At 36.2% G+C, this 25446-nt stretch overlaps 1 protein-coding gene across 3 annotated transcripts in view; it reads right to left on the bottom strand.

Annotated features, from left to right (window-relative positions):
- Positions 1-5802: 5802 nt before the first annotated feature.
- The window catches only part of LOC149252605 (metal tolerance protein 4-like), a 68933-nt gene continuing 49289 nt past the window's right edge, over positions 5803-25446 (bottom strand). For 2 of the 3 annotated variants that reach the window (XM_089459748.1, XM_089459749.1), the window contains exons 3-8: positions 11214-11407; positions 9342-9540; positions 8574-8752; positions 8310-8460; positions 7731-7864; positions 5803-6241 (exon numbers count right to left, since the gene is read on the bottom strand). In XM_089459748.1, the coding sequence (XP_089315874.1) occupies positions 6062-6241; positions 7731-7864; positions 8310-8460; positions 8574-8752; positions 9342-9540; positions 11214-11407 (1037 nt within the window). In that variant the 3' untranslated portion in view covers positions 5803-6061. Of the gene's footprint in view, positions 6242-7730; positions 7865-8309; positions 8461-8573; positions 8753-9341; positions 9541-11213; positions 11408-13465; positions 13898-25446 lie in introns of those variants that run through there. The other variant, XM_089459750.1, reaches the window with a different exon arrangement.

Here is a 25446-nt window from a genome sequence, read left to right as displayed (position 1 = left end):
TGACTAACAACTCTATCTCTCCACAAGATCTGAGCTCAATGCTGGCGAGACCAATGATTTATAGACACCCTTATCATTGTCTCTCCTAGAACATACTCCACCTAGGTTCTTAGGGTGTGTTCCACAAAGACTATTCCTATCTTGGATTCCCAGTCCTCAAACAATATGGTCCTCTATGACTACTCTTATCTTGGGTGCCCTATTTCATCCTCAAAGAGCATCGAATGCCATCTGTTTACCCAATCCTCCATTTTGTCTTCCCAAGTAAAGACCAGAATGATGTGTCTATCTTGTTAGAAAATTATATGTTACAGAGCAATGGAACACATAAATTATATCGCAGAAATATAAACACAGAAAAAACATAAAAACAAGAGAGACACAAATATACGTTGTTCACCCAATTTGGGTTACGTCCATGGAGAAGCAGCCAGTCCTTCCTTTTATATTATCCAGCAAAATGAAGAGATACAACCTACAGCAGATCCTTTGTAATTCCCTCTTCTCTCTCACACTATCTCCTCTCCCTTTCTCGCTCAGAACACAGATCTACATAGCCTCAATACAATTCCCTCATATATAGCGAGGGGTTTCCTTCTAGGGCAAAAAACCCTAAATTAAACATAACTTCTATCGTCAGATTTCTGCCTAATGAACAGACCAGATTGATTACAAATTACAACATTTTACAAGGCAATTTTACATCTATTTTTAGCTTCGGGGGCGTTGCCCCCGATCCCCCACCCTGGCGATGCACATTTACGAGCGGCGTTTCCGCCACATTATGAAATGGGGTCCAATGCAGTGATACCTCTTAATAAAGAAGATAATCAGTCTCCACACCCAAAAATCTACTGCTTCGAGACTGATTATGGCAACTCCACCGCCACTTCATTTGTTGGACAATGACTTCACTTTGGACCTAATTGTTTCTCATCTTCATCATCATACTTGAAGACCAATTGAAATTGAGCAGAATCTCAGTTTCTCCCTGGCTACAACTTTTGTTAATATATTTGTAGGATTCTTGGTAGTGTGTATCTTTTCCAGCTTCAACTATCCATCTTCCAACACTGACAGGGTTTATTTTAAAAGAAATGTTTTCCTACTATTCATATGAAACCGTTGCTAATTTGTTATGAAACCAAAGCTTGTGGTTATAATGTGACAATCCAATTCATTTTCCCTTATCTAATTAGAAGCACTCTCATGTGGCTACTAGGAAAGTTATCTTAAATGAATCCATTGAAAAAATGGTGATACCTAAATCCCCCACTCAATCCTTGTCCTAAAAAAATGCATTTTATTAAACCCTTGAAGATAACTTTTGGTAGTAATTCCATGCAAAGCTATTTTTTCTCACCACTGGGTGTTTTTTGTTAGACTAATTGAGAATTTGTTTTATGAGACTCGTGAAATAAGACCCATATTATTTTATCAAAAGTGACGGATTGAAACTCTAAATTTTCTTCTCAATTTCTAATTTAAATAAGTGGAAATTGTTGGTGGGATGAGAACTCTACAAAGAAAATATTCAACACTTAAAAACATGAGAAATCAACTACATGAATAAGCTAGAAGTTGATGTTTAATGGTCGCTAATTTGGTGAAATTCAACCTTATGATTATAATGTGAAAACCCAAAAAAAATTCCATCATCTACTTGGAACCCCCTCAAGCATGGTTGCTAGGAAAGTTATGCCAAAAGAAAACAATCCGAAAATTCTATTTATTTCCTTTCTAATATATAGATGATAGTGTGTCTTTATCTCAAACTTGCAGAGTTAAACTTGTTGGGTCTTAATAGCTTTGTTATTCTCAATTGTTAACAAATATAACTCACAAGTTCTTAATGGTCATTGGCCCAAGAAACAAATCAAGTGGAGGGCAACTCAAAATCCTAGTTCAAATTCATATCACAATGTTAAGTTTATATATTTTGTCATGAAAGCAAAGTCCACTATGATTATCTTGTTAGGATATTTAGACACTTAGGAGTTGGTGAAGCTCAACTCAGTGTAATGTGTCTATTAGGTAAAGTCTTTTTCTTTAGTGTGCATCAGTTGCATTGTAACATAACAATCACAATATGTCCTATACAGAGTAATATGACATCTCATATTCTCCTCCATACTAATAGCTATTGATGTATGGTTTAACACTTGATTGGTCCATGATCTCTATTTAAAGAACATGGAGGTTCATGGTTGATGATCAATTGTGAGAACCCTCTTATGTAATTATTTTTCATTAATAAAATTGTCTCAGGTGGCCGCATTGGCTAGGGTTGTGGATTGTTTCCTTCTTATAGAATATTAACCACCAAAAATTATTGGCTATAGGATCGTTGATCTAGTTGTGTGAGTGGTGATTGAAGGTGTTCAACCTATATGGAATATTCTATTTTCCTAAACTTGGTAGCATAGCCCATTTGAAGAGTTGTTTCTATTGTTGATCAAGATCTTGAACTGCATTTCAAGATATACTATTTCTATTCATTTTTGGCCTAAACAAATTATTCCATTATGTCTGGAGCATTTTTTCATTTAAAAATTCATTTCATTTCATCTGAAAATAAGTCCATATTTCCAAGATATAACACTTTTCATCAAATACAAAGGTATAAATTCTAAATACACCGTTTTCAAAAAATTACACAATTCATATTTCAGCTTTATGTTTTTATTCCTAGTTTGTCACCCATTTGAGTCTGCGTTTATTATTTACCCTATACTCCATGTGATCTCGAAAAATTAGAAACAAACAGGAAAGTTTTTTTTATCTACATAAGCTCTTTGTTGTGTGCCTTGTACCATCTTGGTAAATTAGAAACTAAGAGGAAACTTGCATTTTTGTGTAAGTTAAAGGAGATCTATGCTCAATTGTTGTTGATTTTTGAATTATTTTTTTCAAAATTTTGTTTATATTTGGATTAATATTTTTTTTTGTAAGCATGCACTTCTAGGGAAAGCTGCAACAACAACACCCCCACCCTCATTAACTATTATTGTTATTTGTTTGCATAAGTCACTTGGTTGAAAGTTATTTTATTTACTAAGAGGTCTTAAGTTCAAATCAAATATCTTTTTAAGCTACTTTTGGAAAATTTTCATGCAAACTTAAGTTACTTCATAATTTTATTGTGAAGTGTATTTCACTTGTATTATAAAAGTAAATCACCATAAAATAACTTTGATATTTTTATTTTTATTTTTGCATGTAATGTTCATTTATAAAATAACTTTATTGTAAAAGTGATTATTGTATGTAAAGTAACTTATTTGTAAAAGTGAGCTTATAGACAAACCTAGTGAGGGAAAATAACATTTATCTTCAATATATCCATCACCATGTTAGTTTATACATGTCACGTGGCTCTTTGTTGCCATAAATGTATTTTCTTTAAAAAGGGCATAACTTTCACCATGTTAGTTTATACATGCCACATCTGAAGTCCTTTTTCAGTGTCATTTTTTTAAAATCCTATTTTTTCAAGAGTCTTCCATCCAAATAGTGTTCTAGGTTTTGAAGCCATATTATATGCATCTTTTAATATGGTCACGCCAAGTGAACTTTTACTTACTAGTACCAACTACCTTTCATGGAAAACCCACATGGAGAATGTACTAAGAATGAAAATTATATTGGATCACCTTGCTAAAAAAAGGCCTAGTGATGTTGATAAGAGAGCCAAATTGTATAATAAGAATGACAAAGCACATGGACTCAATTTCTCCTTATTTGTATTTTCACATTCAAGGAATCGATGACTCCTTGAACCTAATGTGATTAGATATCATTGGCTTGAAAATAAGATCATGACTTTAAGTCCTAATGATTTCTCTTGCATTGAAAATTATTCATCTGAATTCAAGACACTTAAATATTGTCAAGTTTATCTTAATGATGAATGTTGCATAGATATCATTATTTCCAAACTTGGTGCTACATATTCCAATTTTGTATCTACACTTTATGCCCCTAGAGAAGCTCTATGGGATGCATATCAAAAACCTTTTCTTGATTCTTTTTTTGAATATCTAATTAAAGAGATTCATATAGGAGTGATCATCATTGCAGATACATCTAATAAGGGGTCATCTGGGGTCTAAACATTTTAAAAGACAGAGGCCTTGGATTGGAAGAAGTAATGAAGCACAACATTAATATATATTCTTATTATACCACTTCCTCTCATGGAAATGCATTGTCTTCTTCTAGTTTCTCCTTCAATGCAACGTCTACTTCTTCCAATGAGCAGCTTATTGATTTTAGAGCATCTTATCATATGACTAAGGATAAAGTCATTTCTTCTACTCTTAATGTTTGTAACACCAAAGAAATATTTGTTGGTGATAATAGATCTCTTAGTGTTATAGGGTCTGGAATGGTTCAAGTAGATAATGGTCAATTCAATGATGTGTTATGTGTTTCAACTCTTTCCTGCAACCTTATATTAATATATCAAATCACTCATTTAGGTGAAGGTAAAACATAAGAGTTTTCAATAACAAAGTTGTAATTAAGGATTTGAAAGATCATAAGCATGTCTTTGCCACTGGAATAGTTGATGATATTCCCAAGTTGTACAAGTTTGATTACTTTGGGTCATCACCTTTTCCCTCCATTTTATTGCCCACAATGATAACTTGGGCAAACTTTGACATGAGTGATTTGGTCATCTAAACTATTGTTCATTACATCAATTCTGTAATAAAAATATTGTGATTGGTCTTCCCTCATTTCTTGTAAAGATGGTGTTTGTGCTAATTGTCTTCTCAGTAAACATCATCAGGACAATTTTGGAAAACATGCCTCTTAGCCCCTTTGCAACTTTTTCATAATGATTTGTGTGGTTCTCTTTCTTCTACTTCTTTCTATGGGTTCAAGTACTTTTTAACTTTCATTGATGACTTCTACAAACACACTTATATTTACTTCTTAAAACTTAAGAGTGGAGTTTTTGACTTGTTCTTGACCTACAAGGCCCTTGTAGAAAAACAATATGAACATCAACTGCAAAGTTAAGAACATATAATATAAGTGAATATGTCAACAAATAATTAACAACTTACGACATGTACATTAGAGGGAATGGTTAATTTTATGGTTCAATCTAAGAGATTAAGTCTTCATTATTGGATGGGAGTAACTTATTTGTAAATGCCCAAACTTTGGGCCTCATATGGCAGATAACTAAAGCATATTTGGAACCTTGAAAAATAGTCCAAAATGACGAGTAATAGATGAAACCTATTTCATTTCACTTTCATAATTATCAAGCATTTTCGCTGGTTTTTCAAGTGTTGAAAATAATTGGAAATCAAAATGGACTCAACCAAATTTTCGATTATAAAGTTGGAATTGCAGTCTCTTTTTCTCAAAGAATTGCCACCTTGTCAACCATCTCTTTACTGTGAGTATGGCATGAAAAGTTTTAGCATTCTAAAAAATAGTTCAATTATTTAAGGCCAAGGAGAATGCTAGTTCATTAGCATTATATTTTTCTTACTGCCGAAGTCACACCTTGAAAATCTTGTCCCGGAAAATGTGTTTAATATCAAAGAAGGAAATTTTGAATTGCATTTGCAAGCAAGCATATAAACGATGAAATGTTTTAGGTCTGTACCAAGCTGTCAAGAAACTCCAAATATGAGATTTAAACACTGAAAAATGGAGGCTATTCAACAGGAAATGTTTAAGCCTGTGACAAAATTGATGGATTTGTTAGAAGGTACAGATCAGTGCATGGCCTTTAAAACCAAGGAATTTTGCATCAAGTGGATTGACAGTACATTCGAATAAAAAGTAATTTAGCTTCTAATATGATTATTTAGTACAAATAAATTAGTTACCAATTACAAACAATTAAGAGATATTCTTTAATCACATCGACCTGGAAACATGTAGATAATTTCTTTAATAAAGGCAGTAATCCATTACATGCTCATATAACATAAAGCCGTTGCCTGCTCATAGGACATGTTATACCTTTGGCCTGCAAAAGAATATCACTTCTGTGCCAGAGGACATGAAAGCAATACTCAACTCAATTATATATTTAAGGGTCACTGGGTGGTAACTTGGTCAGTACAGAGTGCTCTGGCTTATGATCACACTCGAAATCAAGATGAACAAATGCACGCTCAACTTCCGGAAGTTTCTCAATCTTAATTTGCAACGTCTCTCCTATTGTGTGAGCGACTTTCAAAGGCAAATCCTCTGGTAACTCTATATCAACCTGTTCCAAAAAAATATCATATCACATCATACATTGCAGACAATTCCTTTCAGAAAATACATTCAAACTTTCTGAGATGTCAGATGAGACCCGAACTGGTGCCAAAGATTTTCCTTCAGACATCTTTGAATTATTTTATTATGACAGCAAGCAGTCTCCATACAGAACTTGTTATGCGCAAGCAAGACATTACACTCGAAGCAAACGAGTTAAAAGAAAAACAAAAATATAAAGCGCTCTGAAGGTCAGCATCCCACGTAATTGCAGATGCAAAACAGTGGAATATGGTACAAAACTCAAGCATACTAGTACGAAATAGTACAGTTGACTTAAAACAGGGGATTTGACTCGCAATGTTTTAAAACTCCGACTCCGACTCCGACTCGGCCGAGGGTCGACTCCGACTCCGATTCCGACTCGGCCGGCTCGATTTCAATGACTCGGTCATTGTAAAAAATACATTAAATATTTATTTTTTATAAAAACACATAATTTTAAAGATTTTCATTCATGTTTCCAAACACACAACATTAGAATATAGATAGAAGACAACATATGATCAAAGTAGGCTCATGAATATATCCATTATATCAAAATGGCACCCAATGCATTGTCCAATACATACACGATGATGATATAGAGATCAAAACAAAAACACATAACCAAGGAGGCTATAAATGGCCTCTACAACAAAAGTCTGTGACCAGTACTACTGGCTACTGCTAGAGTTGCCAACATCATCTAGCTCAGTGTTACTCGGAAGTTGGGAGCAGGAGCGAAAGTGGGGAGCGAGAGAAAAAACGGGAGCGGGAAAGACATTTTCAGAAGCTCCTGGTTTGAGAGCGAATCCCAGAGGAGTTCGACAACCAATGTCACTAACATCAAGGTACATAGAGGGATTGGTGCTCTTGATTAAATACGAGTTCCATACCCTAATACATGACAAAATTCAATGGAAACATTGCAATCCTGAAATCCTGAAAAACTGATAAGTCTGCTGGATTTTGAATGAAATCTAAAATTCTACTTTCTCCATATGAAATCCAATGAGGCCGAAACCACTCTCAAACATCCTGAGTCATTTCATGGTAATGTTAAAAATTTAAGTAAACGGATGAAAATGAAGATTAAGGAGAATGTCACTTTTACTAATTCATAAAACACATTGGAGTTCAAACCAATCAGCAAACACTTCAAAATTTCATTAAAAAAATGTCAAATCGCTGTGTTGATGGGGTTATAGGCCGCTGGTTATGACTCGGCCGAGTCAATACAGAAACGGCCGAGTTGGCCGAGTCAGCCATGACTCGGCCAAGTCATATGACTCGGCCGAGTCATGGCTGACTCGGCCTACTGAACCGTTTCCTCCACCGAGTCACATTTCTGGGCAATGAAACGGATCAACTCGGCCGTTTCCGTTTCGAATCGGCCGAATTTTAAAACTATGGATTTGAGTATCAGCTTATCAGTGAAGAATTCCTGCGCATACCTCTACAAAGTATAAGACACCAAAAGTGTACGACCGGACTGTATCTACGCGCTGAATTAAAGGATCATGCTTTATAACCAAGTAAGTCAACTTTTGTAACATTTCAGGAGGTGCTGTTTGTCCAACCAGGGATGCTGCAAATAAAAACAGAACAAATTGAATTAATGGAGTAGCACTTTAATAGATTATCTCACAAAATAACTGCAATGTTAACATTATAAACGTACATGCATTTAGCATATAGAAATAAATATTTAAGTTGTCGTGTTCCTTACTTTTTAGAACACGTAAGGAAAACTGCAACTTTTAAGGTAGTAGGCTTTGATTTTTAAAATGCAAAATATCTCAACCTTTATTAAAGGCATAAAAGCTAACGATTGGCAATGCAATGTGGCATTATGACATTTTGTGAATTGATCCGGCCATGTGTAGGTCAGAAATGAATACACAGTTGAACTCTGAAAGTTAAAATAGAAATGAAATTCCACAATATCAAATGGTTCCGTCCTTAATATTGGAGCAGAAACACTTATTTTTGTACAAGAACATATTTCATCACTGCAAGTTTTTGGTGATCACCTGCATTTTCAAAAACAGTTGTAGACCAATTAATTATAGTATAAAGAGCCAGAGCAATTGCACCAGCCGGGTCAATCCACCAGAAGAATTTGTCGCCAAGAACAGCTGCAGCTAAACCAACTACATTGGTGACAACATCAAAATAGTGATCCTGCATAGCAAATGCCAGAAGGGAGCTTAATGTCGGCTTGCAACAAATAAGACTACAGAAAACAGTATTCCTATTAAAGAAATTACTATGCACAAGCAGGAAGAACCCAAAACCTTTGCATAAGCTCGGACTATCTCACTTCTAGAGGTTCTACAGTACAACCAAAGAGCTAATTTTACTCCAGTTGCGGACAACATAATGCTATATAGCCACTCTAACTGTAAGTTTGACATCTTGGTAGAACCTTTATCTTCAATCAACTGCCTAACAGCTACAATCAGCACCTGGAATCCTGTGCGTAAAATATTTATCCAAAGTCAGTCAAAAAGAAATGAAACGTAGAGGGAAACCCAACACACATGTAGCAAGAGATTTTTGAAGACCAACACAATACAAAATCTATAAGATTTAAAAGCATGCTGGTATTTTAAGACATTCCAATAGTTGACTAATCATGATTGACCGCCATAATTCAAAAGGATGTCACTCAAAGACCTTGTTAACGGTGCAAGAATCACACCCACATGAACACTATGAAGGTGGCTCTAGAAGGGTCAAAATTGTAACTCTAGTTAAGAGTTGAAGGAGTCAAAATAAACCCTAGTTGGCTATCACACGCTCTCATAACCAAGATATGTTATAATTGGGCCACCGGGAGGAAAAGGGGTTCCATTCTATTTGCTTGCATTTTGTTCCAAAGTAGAGAAAAGTAGTTGAGTGTGGATAGAGGGGGTTTTTGTTCTGTATCAATCACATCGCTTTGTCAGAGTTCATTATTCATTAATCTATCAGTCACATCGCTTTGTCAGAGTTCATTGATGAATTATTAAACTTTTCTACAGGAAATTACAGTCAAATCAAATGGTACACGGCAAACTCACCTAGAGTTGCCATTATGGCAGCAAATATAATAATGCCAACAGGCTGTACCCGTAGTTTCCCAATTGGATACTTGTAGATGTTTATATTCTTCATTGACAGGTGAGTGAACCAGAGAATCCCTCCTGCCATCAGATCTAACAAGGAGTCCAGTGTTGATGCTGCAATAGCTATGGATCCACTCTCAACCGTTGCATAGATCTGCAAAACATTGAAACGCTTTTGTAAGTCCTAGAATTAGCTTACACTTGAAAAACATTGCTCTCCAGTTTTCTGGGAATCAGCATAATTTTAGAAACTAGAAAAAGTTATATTACTAATCAAGATGCTTATCTTAGAAAGCACAGTCTATTAAATTGTTCAAAATCCAGGCTTCTGAATCCTACTTTCTTTCTAGGAATTGAACTAAGATGTGGTCTGCATTCTGATATACTAGATTTAAGGGCTTGTGTTTATGCTAATTTGATAACAACCCACTTGAAATCTACCAACATTTTCTCCCTCTGCACAAATATTGCATCCAATTGACAATTCATAAGTTATCTATTAGACATAGGTTATCTATAATGCACTGAACGCTATGGATAATATGCATATTTGTAACTTTGAATAAGGTAATAGCCTGGTGTTCCTTCCAAGTTCCAACATAGTATTCTTTCCGAATCTGTAAACAGGTGCTCCTAAACATCCAGAACGGAATTAGTTTGGAAGCCTTCCGACATTCAAGTAACTATGACCTCAGTGTAGATCTAAAGGGAAAACTAATGAAAATGGGATTATTCACTGCCTGCATCCCTTTACCGTTACAGTCCTGCCAATAAATGATTAGCTGCTTCACAGGAAATGTACTTTGGATCATAAAGAATGCATTGCTATGGTTTCAATTCGTGGCATATTCATCTGTCACCACAATTAACGTTACGGTGCAATAAGAGGGCTAACAGCAGCCAGAAAGGATGCAAAATGGCAGCCAAAGAATAGAAGATTAGAAAGGATTGAACATATATAAGGTTAGCTATGCAAGCCATATCAGAAAGAAGCAGTCAAAAGTGGCTATGGACGTTCAGCAATATTTCACATTTGCTTCAATGGTATTGACTTTATAATGTCAAATAAACACCCAATCAAATAAGGAAACTCAAGATACAATGGTAACAAATGGCAAATATCTGGTTACCAAAAGTCCCCAATTCATTTGATTTAAAGTTTAAAGTTTAAACATTCTCCAGCTGTGATGTATATGTCAATGCCTTTTAAGGACAAAATATGATGCAAAGAAGTGGCTGAGAACTGTATAAATCTGACAACAGTGATGAATGTTTCTATATACCTTACTTTTTAGACCAGAATTTCATGCCTCTTCGTATACGAAGTGCCTGCTAGAGCCCACCATGAAAGCAATTTAAGCAAAAGTTATGTTTTGTGTCCTAGTAGTTAAGAAAAGCTAATGCTTCGAAGGTTGCTACAATACAAAAGGATTCACTTAAATCCATTATAGAGGTCATTTTATGTTTGCTGATAACGAACCCCATCTAATGTTACATAAGGTAGGCATGTTCAAACTCCATGCGAGTAAGGGTCCCCTCTTCTCAATATTATGGTAGAATAAGAAAATGTTGAATAGAGAATTCATGAATTTCTTATCTAGTCCTAAACAAGGAATTAGAAAGTGCCTTTGTGTGCCTTTAGAAGCATCAAATGTATCAAACGTCATTTTCTGTTCATTAAAAATTGCACAGAACAACACTTGAATTTAATACAACACTTCCACATAGCCACAATTTTTTCAAAACAAAAGCCGTAATATAATTGCTAGGGGCAACCCAACACATTAGATTCATAACTTTATTAATGATAACGTTGTAATACATCACCTTCAAAGCCAACAAAAGTACATTGGAAAAATTGGATACATTCACTGCGATATTCACTGCAGATTCATGTTGTAATTCCTGATCATGTTGTTCCTCAAGCAATTCCTCAAGCGGGTCTTCATTATTACACAATTTATCAACCTCCTCAAACGATTCCAAAGTCGCAACCTGCTTCTCATAGTATTCTTTCTCCCCTACGCAAACAATCAAACAACAGTACAAAGCATTAAAAACCACAGTACAAAGCATGAAAATAAAAACAGTTCCTTAAGAGGCTTAAAAATTGAATACTAAAAAGTGGCAAGGTTGTAGGACAAAAATTTTGATCACCATAATATGCTTCAAGGCATTTAATTATGGTAAGTTCCTAAAGACTCTAATATGTAAATATCTTCTAAGTTCTAACATATGAAGGTTTTCCATATATGCAATGGTTATCAAGTAATTACCGCCATCACAATGGCAATCATATATACCATCCATAAAAGCCTCCCAAATCTAATATTTTTATATTTTTAGAAATATATTAATGCAAAGCCTAATTCACAAGCCCAACAAAAATATTTTGGTTACTTTGTAGCAATCAGGAGAATTTTCGTAACAAATTGCATCTAACAACAAAAATAGCATTAAATATGAAGCTACCAATCTACTTCTTAGCAAGTTAGCACACAAGAGAATGATAAAGAGAGTATCAATGAAGAGAACCATATATTCATACCTTCTTGAGAAAGCACATACAACAAAATGATTTTTAAAACAAAAGAAATGTGATAGTTAGCATCTAGCACACAGCAAAAATATTCTTAAAACTAAGCAAATGTGGTATTCATCATCTGCCACCAAGAAGGTAGAGTGGTCACTAGTTTTTATTAACACTTTCCACAAATTTTGGGCACTTCTCGAAACCAAGCAAGCAAAACATTCTACCCCATACACGTTGAAATAGTTGTAGAAGAATTATGATAGTTGTAGATGACCCTTTGCTAACATATAAGGCTTCTTCTGACATTATATATTTTCCTAGATTTGTGTCATAAGGGGCAACTCTAATAATCATTTATTTAGATCCTCGCTGACGTTCTATCTTTCTTTCCTTTCAACAATTTTATTTTCGCTTGTGCTACAGGACCTATAACACCTCTTCCCACCCCATTGCGATCAACTCCCATAGTCGAATCAACTCACTAATGAAAGACACAATGCTAAAGATTTAGTAAAAATATAACAATTTTATTATGTTTTTTTTCATAAAATCTGTCACAAAAGCAATATTCTAAAAAATGTATCAGAAAATACAACTTAAGTGGTAGTTATTAGCGGTCCAAGTGATTTCCAAGCACGTCAACACCCCGCTTCCTACTAATTCAGTCCATCGGCATGCAAGTAACTCAGCACTACTCTGACAACTATCAAAATTTATACAATTTTCTACATTACTTTTGTTGCAGCTACATTTCGTTTATCGCAATCAGTGGAATCGCTAGTTCTTTACACCTCTTCCACTTGCTCCGCTGGTTTTCTACCTATCCTGTTTGCTTTTCAGCCCAAAGATGCGAGTATGAGGATCATGTTCCAACCACTCGTGATCAAACAACAATAAACCCTACAACAAGCCCTTCAACAATACCCACTGCAAAAACAACACTGTCCACCTATAGCCATCCACATTGGCCAAAAGTGTTTCAAACCGAACAAAAACGCATACGGACCACTAAATTTCAGACTATAATCTAATCTCAATATCAACCTATGATGAATGGGCATAACCCAAAGGGCTTCCAAACACACTGGAATGTAAACCCAGCCTTATCGTGATATCCTATGACAAAGGAATGTGGCTAGCCTCCTCCTTTTTTTCAGAACGAAAAAAGCAACATTTGTATTCATAATACAATAAAAGCATACATAAATAGAACAATGTTCAAGCGGTACATTGCCAAAGTCATAAGGCAGCATCAGGCTATGTAATAGCATCCTCCTTTTTTACCAACACAGAATCTTTACCAAAAAAATCCAATATCCTAAATCGATAATAGCATAAGCCTAACTTTTCAGATCCAGACCACAAATCAGAGCGGCTAATGTGATTCTTTATTAAAGCATGATTAAATTCGCATTGTGATATTCTTTAAGATAAAATGGCGAAACACCACGTAAGACTCAAATAAGCATAAACGCAGTTTAACAGCAAATTCCAGTACCAAACCCAAAAATAAACACAGGCAGCCACTGAAAGAAATTGTAATTACCTCTGGTTAGTCGTTGGAACGGAGGCACATCGACTTCATCGTACTTCGATATGTAAAGTCCCGGCAATTGTTTCAAAAGATAATCACGCCTACTCCAGAAAGTGCTCTTATTGTCAGGACTACCTCCGGACTCTATGTCTATCACGTCTTCTATCAGAGGACGAGTAGTGGAGTCCTCCATTTCTCAGTTTCTTCACTCCACGAAACAACAATGGGCATGGAATCTTATATAGCAAGCACTTATCTACAATTCTGTAATGAAGATCCCGGCCACCTCTGGTTTTTGTGTTTGGCGGGATATTCGCTAAATTTTTCTGGAGTTCGATGATCATTCGGTTCCTGTGCCTCACAGATAAGGTGCGAAGACGTTGTTACCACAGGCGAAGGCCAGGTTACTTTTGATTTTCTATCCTCCATTTTTGTGTCTTCGGATAAGTTTTCGCATTTATATGATTGAACTTTGGAAGCCGACCGCACGTCATGATTTATCACATTACTTTGATTTGAAATTAAGTTAATGGTCATTGAGAACTTTATTGCTTTCGGACATCTATTTAAAACTAAATTATAATAAAATTGGAATATAAATTAAAATTAAAATTTCATTTATATATATATATATATATTTTCAGTTTCTTTATTTTAAATATAATATTTAAAATAAATTTTAAAACATAAAACTAAATTTCCCTTTACTTCGAAAATGATATCCAAAATAAACCCTATAATTTTCAAAACACAAAAGTAATCAATAACATAACATTAATCTTTTTTAACTTAAACACTACTTAAAAAATAAAAATATTAAAAAAATCTTAACACTCCACGACATAAATTCCCCTCATAAGTATAATCATCCGTATGATTATTAAATATGTTCCTTTGCTCCGATTAGTGTGGTTCAACTAAAAGGAGTATGTTTTGTTTTTTATATATTGGTTTTGGGTTTATGCCAAATATTTAGAGACAAGAAATCAAGTTTGAGCTTCGCATACAATCAATTTTTTTTAAGTTGTTTTGTATTAGTTCACATTAACATAACATATCAAGTACTACATAATTCTACCATACATCTAAACATAACATATCAAGTACATAATTCTACCATAGCGATGGAAAATTAGGTATTTTTTACCCCCCACTTATAGAATAATTTGTTTAAAATCTCAAAAATATTAATCACTAAAGTATTTATTGCACAATTTCAAAATACAAAAATACTAGCAATCATTACAAAATCTAAGTATCAGAAGATGTAACTAAAGTGGGATCCTAAGCACTAGATCCTGAAAGAGCTTACGAAACCATGATATATATGTCTTTCGATACAAGCTAGACGAGCATCCATTCTCTCAAGAGAGACTTGTTGATTTCTTCGAATCCGCTGCATGTCTGCAAGGCTTGCAAATACATTATAATTCTCAATGTAATTCACATTGAAAACCCTACTGGGACGAAGCGAGGACATTTTTTGGAAGCAACAAAAGCGTTTAATATATATATATAATCTAAAATACCAAATTAGTTGTAGAAGATATGAAAACATGCATATTTGTACATAAATCAAGATAGATATGACATCCATTGTACATCAATGATTAAATATTCGAGCATCAACCATCTAGAATTTAGATTCCTCTCCTCTTGTCTAGTCTTTACCTCTACTTCGGTTCTCTAGGGATATTAATCAACATTGCTCAATTTTGATCAAACAGCCTAATCCAAGCCTTATAGTATGGCAGAGAAAGCTTAACATGCTTGATCAATGATTTTGACTTGAGCGAAGGGTTGATTTTTTGTTAAGGCCATGACAAAGGAGTTCAACAATCAACACCACCAACATTGGGTACATATAGGGCTTGGTGTTCTTGTTTAAATGCCAATCACATACCCTCATACATGATATAATCTCATGAAATGCCACAATTCCATTGATCTTGAAACCCTGAAAGTTGTTAAGTCAGTGGAATTTTGAATGGGATATAAAATTCTTTTTTCTCCATATCAAGTTTGGTGAGGTTGGAACCACTCTCAAACATCGTAAGTCATTCCATGGTAATGTTAAAAATTTAAGTAAAAAGATGAAAATGAAAGATGGAGCATCTAGGAAGCATCAAGCATATTTTCCCTAACTCACTTAAACCCCACCTAAACCCAATTCAAGTCCAAAAAAGAAGCCAAGTCCACAAAATTATCTGCATCTCCCGAATCTAGTCGTGACCACGCAAGATCCGTGTCAGAACCACAAATCAAGCCAATGGAACCGTCATGCTTCTGTTTTTCCAAGAATTGCAAAAATTTAGCAGAACCGCTATTCTTCGAAAGAATCGATGGCATATCCCTTCGGGACACAAATTTGCCTCTTGATCTATGAGGGAGGCGGATCCTACAACACTAGCTGAAACCACTTTCAAATATCCTAAAATATTTAATAGTATATTAAAAATTTAAGTAAAATGTTGATATTCTCCTTTATCCTACCTTTTCTGTTGATAAAAAAAAAATAAAGGAGAATATCCACATTTTACTTTAAGAGTTCAATATTACCATTAGTTTCCATGGTTACAAAGCCCTCAAACCTTATCTCAGGGGGCGGATCCTACAACACTAGCTGAAATCACTTTCAAATATCTTAAAATATTTAATGGTAATATTAAAAATTTAAGTAAAATGTTGATATTCTCCTTTATCCTACCTTTTCTGTAGATAACAAAAAAAAGAGGAGAATATCCACATTTTACTTTAAGAATTCAATATTACCATTAGTTTACATGGTGACAAAGCCCTCAAACCTTTATCTCCCATCTTTATCCAATGTAAAGGAATATTGGACAAAAAAATGTTGCCAGGGGACAGGGGTGTAAGGACATGGGAAAACATTTCCCCATATACCCCCACTCTTGGAGCATGGAAACATGAGGTGCAGTAATAATAAGTATATATTTGAATTATATATATATATATAATTTTAGACTCGAGGTTCGAGGATAGTTTATCGAACACGTTTTTTTTCAAAAAAATAATAATATATATATATATATATATATATATAGACTCGAGGTTCGAGGATAGTTTATCGAACACGTTTTTTTTCAAAAAAAAATAATAATTATATATATATATATATAGAGGTTCAAAGATAGTCTATGGTCTCATATATAAAATTAAGGTTAGATGTTATTTGAAGATACATAACCCAATTGTTGTAGCTTTAGTGACAACTATACGAGATATTCGCCTTCTTGTGACTACTGTCTAAGTTAAAAACACCTCTTGGTCCTAAAGTATGACCTTAAAATGTTAAAATTCCATCTTCCTTAAACGTAACGAAACAAATTAAAGACGCAAAACTCAAATGCATCTCACACAAATGGAACTCTACCCTCTTATGAAACAACAACAAATTATTTCAAATAACCAAGTTTTTTCCATGTAACCAAGCATCCCACCCTCCAACCCATAGGCAAAGCGTAAAATATTCTTTAGGGTTGAAGGTTATTTTCAAATAACCAATTTTTTTCCATGTAACCAAGCATCCCACCCTCCAACCCATGGGAAAAGTGTAAAATATTCTTTAGGGTTGAAGGTTATTCAACAACAAGGCTTGAACCATTACAACAATATACTCAATATGAACTCAACTATCACTTACAAGAATTAAAGCTAAATGAAAAATATAATAATCACTTCTCTCCATTCCCCGAAATAAACTCATTTAACATGTAACCAAATGTTATCTATATATAATAACCAAAATTATTCAATGATAAAACTTGAACCTAGCAACAATATATATAAACTCAACCAATCACTTACAAAAATTAACCCTAAATAAAAAATAATAATAACTTCACCCCATTCCTCGAAATAAACGCAAGTAACCAAATATATTTATATCGAATGTTCTTTATCGCTCATTAGAATCAATAAAATTTAATCGTATTATGAAAACTTTATTCTGCCATACATTATAAATCGTATTATGAAAACTTCAATCTACCTTACATTATTAGAAATCACTTAAATTTTCAAGTCAAATTAAATCTTATCCCTACTTCTATTGACTTTATAGTATTGGAAGTCCTTGCATTTTTCAAAAAATGAAAAGGTTCTTAATTATGATAAAATACGTCATTTTTAAATAGCTATAATTATGTTTTTGAAATATAGTTTCTTGAGGACGAAAAAGCATGATTGTATTTATATAAGAAATATAAATAAAGCATATATGTAACATTCAGATGAGATAATATATGTCTCATATAGATCTAGCGAAGCAAAATCAAGGAGGAAAAACCAAAAAAGGCAAGATATTGCCGAGAAACCAGCACAAAAAAACCATACTGTCAACCAACATCAAAATCTTCAAAAGATATAGGATAGGCGTAGCTGGAGAATCCTGCAGCCACAGAAACGAAGAACAGCATCATATGAAAACACAGCAAACTGATAGGAAAATATGACCAAAATGGAAATCGGGAGACCAGAGTAACTGCAAAGAAGAGTTAAAAGTCGGGAGGAAAAAAATCCTGAATGGAGAAGATTTTCCCTTCATGAGCAACCTGCAAATACCAGAAACCTGGAACCGCCTGAAGGCCCTTTTTAGATAAAACATCTGCCTGCTGATTGAGTGCCCTATTGATATGATGAATAGAGTCTCCCTCCGTTCTATTCCACAAGAACCTGATCCTGTCTAACCAACCTACAAGCTGAGGTTTGAGAATGTTATTCTTTCCAAGGACATAATCCACCATAACCTTTGAATCTCCAAAAATGGAGACATCCTGAAGATTTAGAAAGAGACAGAAGTTTAGAAGGCCAGCTAGGGCCATCGCCTCAACTTTACTGTTGGAGCCCCTCCCCCCATTCCAGTGAATGAAAAAATGACTATTTTCATTTGCCAAAATGTGAACTCCACAGCCACATGACCCATTCTGTTCAGCTCCATCGAAGAATGCCCTTGGCAGAGATGAAAGCTTCTGTGGGAGCTCAATACAATCCTGATTCAACTGCTTGGTAGGTCTCTACGGGATTGTTTCATAGAGAGAAATAATGTTGGAGAAAATTTCCAGAAAAGGGGATAAATTTCCATTGAAAATAAAATTGTTGCGCCACTTCCAGATGCTCCAAAAAGTGATAATGAAAACTGATCTCCATGACTCCTTTTGATTACTGCACCATAGAAACGCTTCGATAATTGAAGCGTGGGACATATGCTGGATTCCATAGCAGTCCTCCAATGATTTCCAAAGTTGCTGAGATTTATTGCAATTTAGAAAAAGGTGATAGTTGTTTTCCTCTGCTGACCTGCAAATAGGACAAAGGCCAGGACCCTGCCATCCTCGCTTCCTTAAGTTCTCCCAAGAAAGATTTCTATTATGGAAAGACAACCATGAGAAAAAGATCATTTTTGAAGGGCAACCAGATTTCCAAAAGATGAGTGGGAATGAAGGGCTGAGAGGAGACTGCTTTAGGCCACTCAAATTCTGGTAAACGTCTTTTACACGAATGGAGGTCATCCCTTTCGAATTTCTCCACATGAGACAGTCATATTCCGCCGAGCGAAAGATGCCACAATTTCTGAGTCGAGTCCTGATATGGTCCCATTGAAGAGCAATATCAACCGGCATCCCCAGACTTCCCGCTTCCTTCCAGAGAGGGATCGGACCCTGCCAACCTGCGATTAGGCTGTCCCAATAGAAAATACCTTTCCTGTGAAGGAAAATCAATAAAGGTTCAGGTACATCGATCACCTCAGCGCCACTCATAAATTGATCTTTCCCAATGAGGATCTTTTTGCCGGATTGAAATCGCCAGATTAAGTTCTTCAGGAAATAGCTTTCGATCTTACGGAGGCTTAACCATATTGAAGAGCCGAAAGAGGATCCGATCCTTCCTTTTCTGAACCAGAATGATAGGTCCTTCATGCCCAAGTATTTCTTTCGTATTATGTTGCTCCAAGGCCCTTCTTCATAAATCCCTCTCCACAGGGTTTTACATAACAGAGCCTTTCCGAAATTCCTCAGATCTAAAAGACCCCAGCCTCCCCTGCTCTTCGGCAGAGAGATATTGGACAATTTTGAGAGGTGATATTTCCTTTTTCCCGCTTGTCCGCCCCAAATAAAATTTGCAGTAAGCTTATTCATTGACTGTATTATGCTCGCTGGAAGGAAATATAAATGAGCCCAATAAACTGCAAGTTGGTTTAACACAGATTGTGCCAGTATCACTCTTCCTGCTAGAGAAAGGCATCTATACTCCCAAACAGATATCCTCTTGTAGTATCTATCTGGAATCCACTGCCAGTCCGCCTTTGAATAACCAGTTGCTTTTAACTGAAAGCCCAAATATTTAATTCCAAGACTGATAGGTTGCGCCTTAATTCCAAAGAGAGCCGATAACCAATCAACCTCATCCTGGCAGATATCATTGTGATAGATGACTGACTTAGCACTGTTTATCTGAAGTCCTGTTGCCCTTTGAAAATTGTTAAGAATTTCATAGAAACATAACCATGTGAGTCTGCATAGAATTCCAAACATTATAATATCATCAACAAATAGATTATGAGAGATCGAAATGTTCCTGCAAATTTTTAGCGGATGACACCTATTTTCCTTTACGGCCTTGTTGATATGGAGACTGAGAGAATTCATAGCCAGTATGAATAAGAGCGGAGATAAGGGACAGCCTTGACGGAGTCCTCTGGAAGCAAGGAAAAAGGAAGATGGGATCCCGTTTATGATGATCGCATAATTCACCTTCTCTACGCAGGCCATGATCCAATTTGTCATGCTAGCTCTTAAGCCAACCTTTGCAAGTAAACACCTTATGAATCCCCAGTCAAGGCAGTCATATGCCTTGCGAAGGTCAATCTTGAGAATGATTGCATCCCTTTTTTTGGAATGAATAGCAAAAAGACCTTCCTGTGTACTTGCAACCGCGTCCAGGATGTTTCTCCCTTGTAAAAATCCGTGCTGATCTTTAGTTAAGAATTTAGACAGAGTTGCTTTAATTCTTTCTGCGATGATTTTCGCAATAATTTTGTAAGAAATATTACACAGTGAAATCGGTCGAAAGTCCATGAATGACTCTGCATTTTCTTTCTTCGGAATGAGCGCTATATTAGTGGAGGAGGTCTTCTGGTTGATACTGCCTGATATCCTGGATCCTTCTACCATTCTTAACAAATCAGCTTTGATGAGATCGAAAAAGTGAATGAAGAACTCTATTGTCCAGCCGTCCGGCCCTGGACATTTATCTCTTTTAAAATATTTCATAGTTCTTAGCAACTCCTCCTCAGAGACTGGCTAGAAAATTTGATCGTTTGTATCCTCATCGAACATCTGAGGAAATACTTCAATGCCCCACAGAATGTCCTAAAACCTGCATTCTTTAGATCTTTGGTACTTTTTTTCAAAAAAGTTAACTGCCTCATTTGATATTTCCTGTTGAGAATATAGGAAACCACCTCTTCCATCACTTATTTTCCATATGGAATTCTTTTCACGCCTGGAATTTGCAAAATTATGGAAAAATTTTGTATTCTTATCCCCTTCTTTTAGCCATATCGCCCTACTTTTCAACCTCCAAAAAGATTCCTCCTGTTCTAAGATTTTTATTTTCTTCTTTTGTAACTCCTTTATGTGACACCTCATTTTGAAGGATAGATGATGAGCAGCCATGGCTTCCGAAGCACTGTCCAATGCCTTCTGAATTTTCCTGAGATCATTTCTGTTGGATTGCCTTTTCTCATATTGCCACTCTTTTACCACCTTTCGCATGTGATCCATTTTGTCTCTGAATGTCATCAAAAGCGGAAAAGGATTAGAGGACGCCATCTCACTCCATGCTTTTTTTATAAGGTCGTTAAAAGCTGGATCCTCCAGGAATGATCTATTGAATTTGAAGGAGTATCCTTTTCTGAAACCCTTTTCCTTCCAGCCTAATAAAATCGGTCTATGATCTGAAATGAAGACATTCTCAATCGATGAGAAAGGCATGCCCAACTTGTCAATCAAACTAGCATGAAGAATAAATCTATCAAGTCTCTTGGCAATATAAGCTTTCTCGATTCTGCCATTATCCCATGTCGGGAGCATTTGGGGAGGGAGAATGTCGACAAAATTCCTCCTCAGCAGTTCATTTTTTATTCTTTCAGCAAGTGGGTCCTTCTTCTTGTTGCTGCCCCAGATTTCATCCATATTTAATGTGACATTTAAGTCTCTTGCAATCAATAAATTTTCAACATCAAGAATTTCAGAAGCAAAGAGATTCTCCCAGAATAGCAGTCTATTCTTGTAGGGAGCATATACATTCAAGATATTTATTGGAAATTTATGTCTTCTCATTTGTGCCGAGATCAGGATCCCTGCCAAACAACTATATGTTTTTGCCTTGATCCAGATTGGATCCCACAAGACCACTAACCCCCCCGAAAGGCCGATAGCTTCCAAAGCAGAGATGTGCTAGGAAGGAAACATCTTCCTGAAGTAAGAGATTGCAACAGAAGAGGCGTGCATAGTTTCCTGGACTAGAATAATTTTGGGGCTTGCTGAGTGAAAGAGATTCTTTAAGGCCAAAAATTTTGGATCTGCCCCCAGACCCCTTATGTTCATGGAAATAATGAAATTCATTTTGGAGGCTTTCCGGCCATGCTTGCTCTAAGAGGCCTATCTTCTATCATGTCAATGATGGGAACATCTATGAGGGATAAATTATGGACTCCTCTGCTCGCGCCATCCCCTCTCCCCCTGAAATGCCTGCTGCCCCTTTTGATTTTCCTCCTCACCGTAATATTACTAGCGGAATTTGGACTAATTTGAGGGGAATTTTGGACTCTAGGTTTATGGATTGTGAGAGCCCTGAGCGGCTCGACTGATAAGGACCCTTTAGGGGGCTCGACTGATAAGGACCTTTAGGTACTCGACCCCAAGGGAGAGGATGCGTAAGCAGGCTCGACTGTTAAGGACCTTTAGGTACTCGACCATAAGGGAGAGGACATGACCCTTTAGGGGGCTCGACTGATAAGGATGCGTAAGCAGGCTCGACTGTTAAGGATAGGACCCTTTAGGGGGCTCGACTGTTAAGGAGAGGACCCTTTAGGGGGCTCGACTGATAAGGAAGATTTCTTGCTTAATAAGAAATCCAAGTCACTGCCTATTGAATTTGTGGGCAAGGATGTAGGAGAGTTAATAGGGGTGGCTGTTATCAAAATCTCTTTTCCTCTTCCGAGTGTAGAACTGATTTTATTTGGCGACGGAGTTGAGGAATGGATGATGTGAATTTCCTTACTGAGATTTTTAAAGGGGTGCGGGATTGGGGGAGGATTTGGAACCTCGTGATTAGAGGCCGGCGCCAGAGGGGGCATAGATGGAGATATGGGCGGATTCGGAACCTCGCGGTCAGAGGCAGGCTCTAGAGGGGGCATAGAAGGGGATATAGGCTCCACGGGGATAGGGGTTTCAAGCAGTGGTGGAGAATGCTGATGGTCTTCAGAAAAAAACTTTCGCTGTTCCTCTGACCCTAAAGGAGACTGACTCTTTGAGGATGAGGACCGCACCGGATCCTGGTATGAAGATTTTACTTTGAAGGGCTTTGCCACAAAACGATGGGATCCATGATGCTTTCGGTTATTAATAAGGCGTTGTGAACAGTTCTTTATTAGATGCCCAATGCAATGACATGCTGAGCATCTAAAGGGAATCCCCCAGAAATCCAGCCTTTGCCTAATTTTTAATTCCCTCCAGTTTATATCAATATGATCCGGAAATCCTCCTCTGAAGGCTTTGTCTATCAAAATCCATGCTACTCATTTATCTTTCTCTCCTAAAACCCATGGATCCACATAAACGCATCTTCCAATGGCATTCCCGATTTCAGCTAAAGTTTCCTTTGACCATAACTCTAATGGCAGACCGGGAAGTTTGACCCAAATCAAATTGTTAGATGGAATATTCTTTAATGGATTATAGCCCATATACCATCTATGCAATGCCAGAAAACTTCTTTTATACACCCACTGTTGCTTCAAAATGATTTCCAGGTCACTGGAACTAAGGAAATGAAAGCAGTACCATTCTTTTAGTAATCTGGCAACAATTGGAACATATCCAATTAACGGCTTCCATTGCTGCTCGAGCCAACATCTCATCTTTGAGTCATCCAATTCCGGAAAATGCCACCTCCCGACCAGGGCATTTACCTGGAGACTTTCTATGCGTTCTGCCAGATGAATACTATCTATTTTAATAGCTGTGGGAGGGGGGACAGTCTTTACAGGTTTTTGGTTTTTCTAAGAATATCCTTCCTGCCAGGCCTTCCCTATTTGATCTTTTTCGGTTTGGTTGATAGTGCACATAGGTCTTTCCTTTGTTCGGACAAAACCTTCAACATCGTTCTGTGGGTCCGAGGGGTGAACCAGCATTTCCTCCAAAGTGGACTGCCATTCACTTGACAGCTTGGCATTTTCGTGGACAGATTCTGCCTGGATGGCCGCTTGTATCATAGCCTCCAAGTCAGATGTGTCAGACATTCTTAAAGCGGCCACTTGACTCTTAGCTCATAGGAATCATAAAAATCTAGGAAAGATATGAGTCGGACACTACGGTCAAAGGAAACAGTTGATTTCTGAACAAGATGCCCGGAGAAGGAAGGTTTAAAATTCTATTTTCCTGACCACAGTACTGTCAGAGGAGGCCTCGGGAAGAAGTTTACCCTTTTTCCAAGAGGAAAGGTATTAATTATGAGGCCATCTGTCCATCTAATTTAAATGGGATGACTATATCATGAGCTGGACTCTGACAGACACAAAGAAATTTGAAAAATGACGGCTTTACTTAATTCAGAAGTCCTGATCCCATCCCAAGGATAATTTAATATCTAAGATATTACCTTACTTGACTCTGCCCGAGAATGTCCTAGCCAGAAGTAGGAATTAAGGCTTGTACTTTTGATTAAAATCCTGCTCCCGGGAGAGAAAAAACCGGCCCGAAAAAACCAGGAGGATTCGAAAGGTGGCAACAATGAGCCAAGAGCTCCAGAGTGATTCAAGAAGCTTCACCAGACTAAACCTTCATGAAGATTCCTCAGGACAAACTATACAACAACAGAAGACCTCACAGACACACCACTAGGGACCTAACTTAAAGCGGAAATCCGAGCATGGCTTGGAAATGACAAAGTACTTCCGAATCTTGAAAACCGATATCCATGACCAGCTTAAAAAAAAATTTCCAGACATGTGAAAACCACAAGAATTCTACAAAAAACTTGAAGGGATAACGAAAACATCTATGATATATCAATATAACTTCAAGACCATTCCATCCTTTCTCATTTTATCAAAACTAGAATCAACTTCATGCTAGCATATATATTGCAATGTTTAATTAGAATTCAACTACTTCGAAACTACTGGAAACTTTCCCTTTAGAAACATCCTTATAACAAAAACAGCATAAAATTTTAAACCAAAAGATACTAACCTGGAGACGCAGGCGAGCTAAGGGCAGAGTGCAAGAGGAAAAAGAGAAATCAAGTCACGACCAAAGAAAAACGAGGCCAAGAACACAGAAATGAAAAACCAGAGTGGTCCTCCTTTGCAAAAAATAGAGTTCTCAAACAGCACAATCGTAGAAGTTCAGGGCGGGGAGAAAGCTTGCCAGAATGAAGTATTTTAATATTGGTACTTTGTCAATTATTCATGGATTGTGTTTCTTCCTACATGGGGAAAAAGGGTTAATTAGTAATTTCAATCATTTGCAAGGTAATTAGTAATTTCAAAAATTCAATAACATTTGATTTTCGATCAATTAAAACTTACATAAAATCATTGATTTTATTACTAATTGAAATTATATAAAATTTACAAAAATTAAAAGTTATTAGGAAAAAGGAAACATGAAAGATAAAAACAAGATAACAAATAACCAACTATCAACTTCATAGAAAAACAAGTTGAATAACCAACCAAATTCAAG

This window comes from Pinus tabuliformis, chromosome 7, assembly GCF_031772625.1.
Source record: "Pinus tabuliformis cultivar Carrire ecotype Pingquan chromosome 7, CPIR1, whole genome shotgun sequence".
NCBI classification, from domain to species: domain Eukaryota; kingdom Viridiplantae; phylum Streptophyta; class Pinopsida; order Pinales; family Pinaceae; genus Pinus; species Pinus tabuliformis.
Note: the sequence above shows the minus strand (reverse complement) of the source record. Positions and strands in the feature narration are given on the sequence as shown.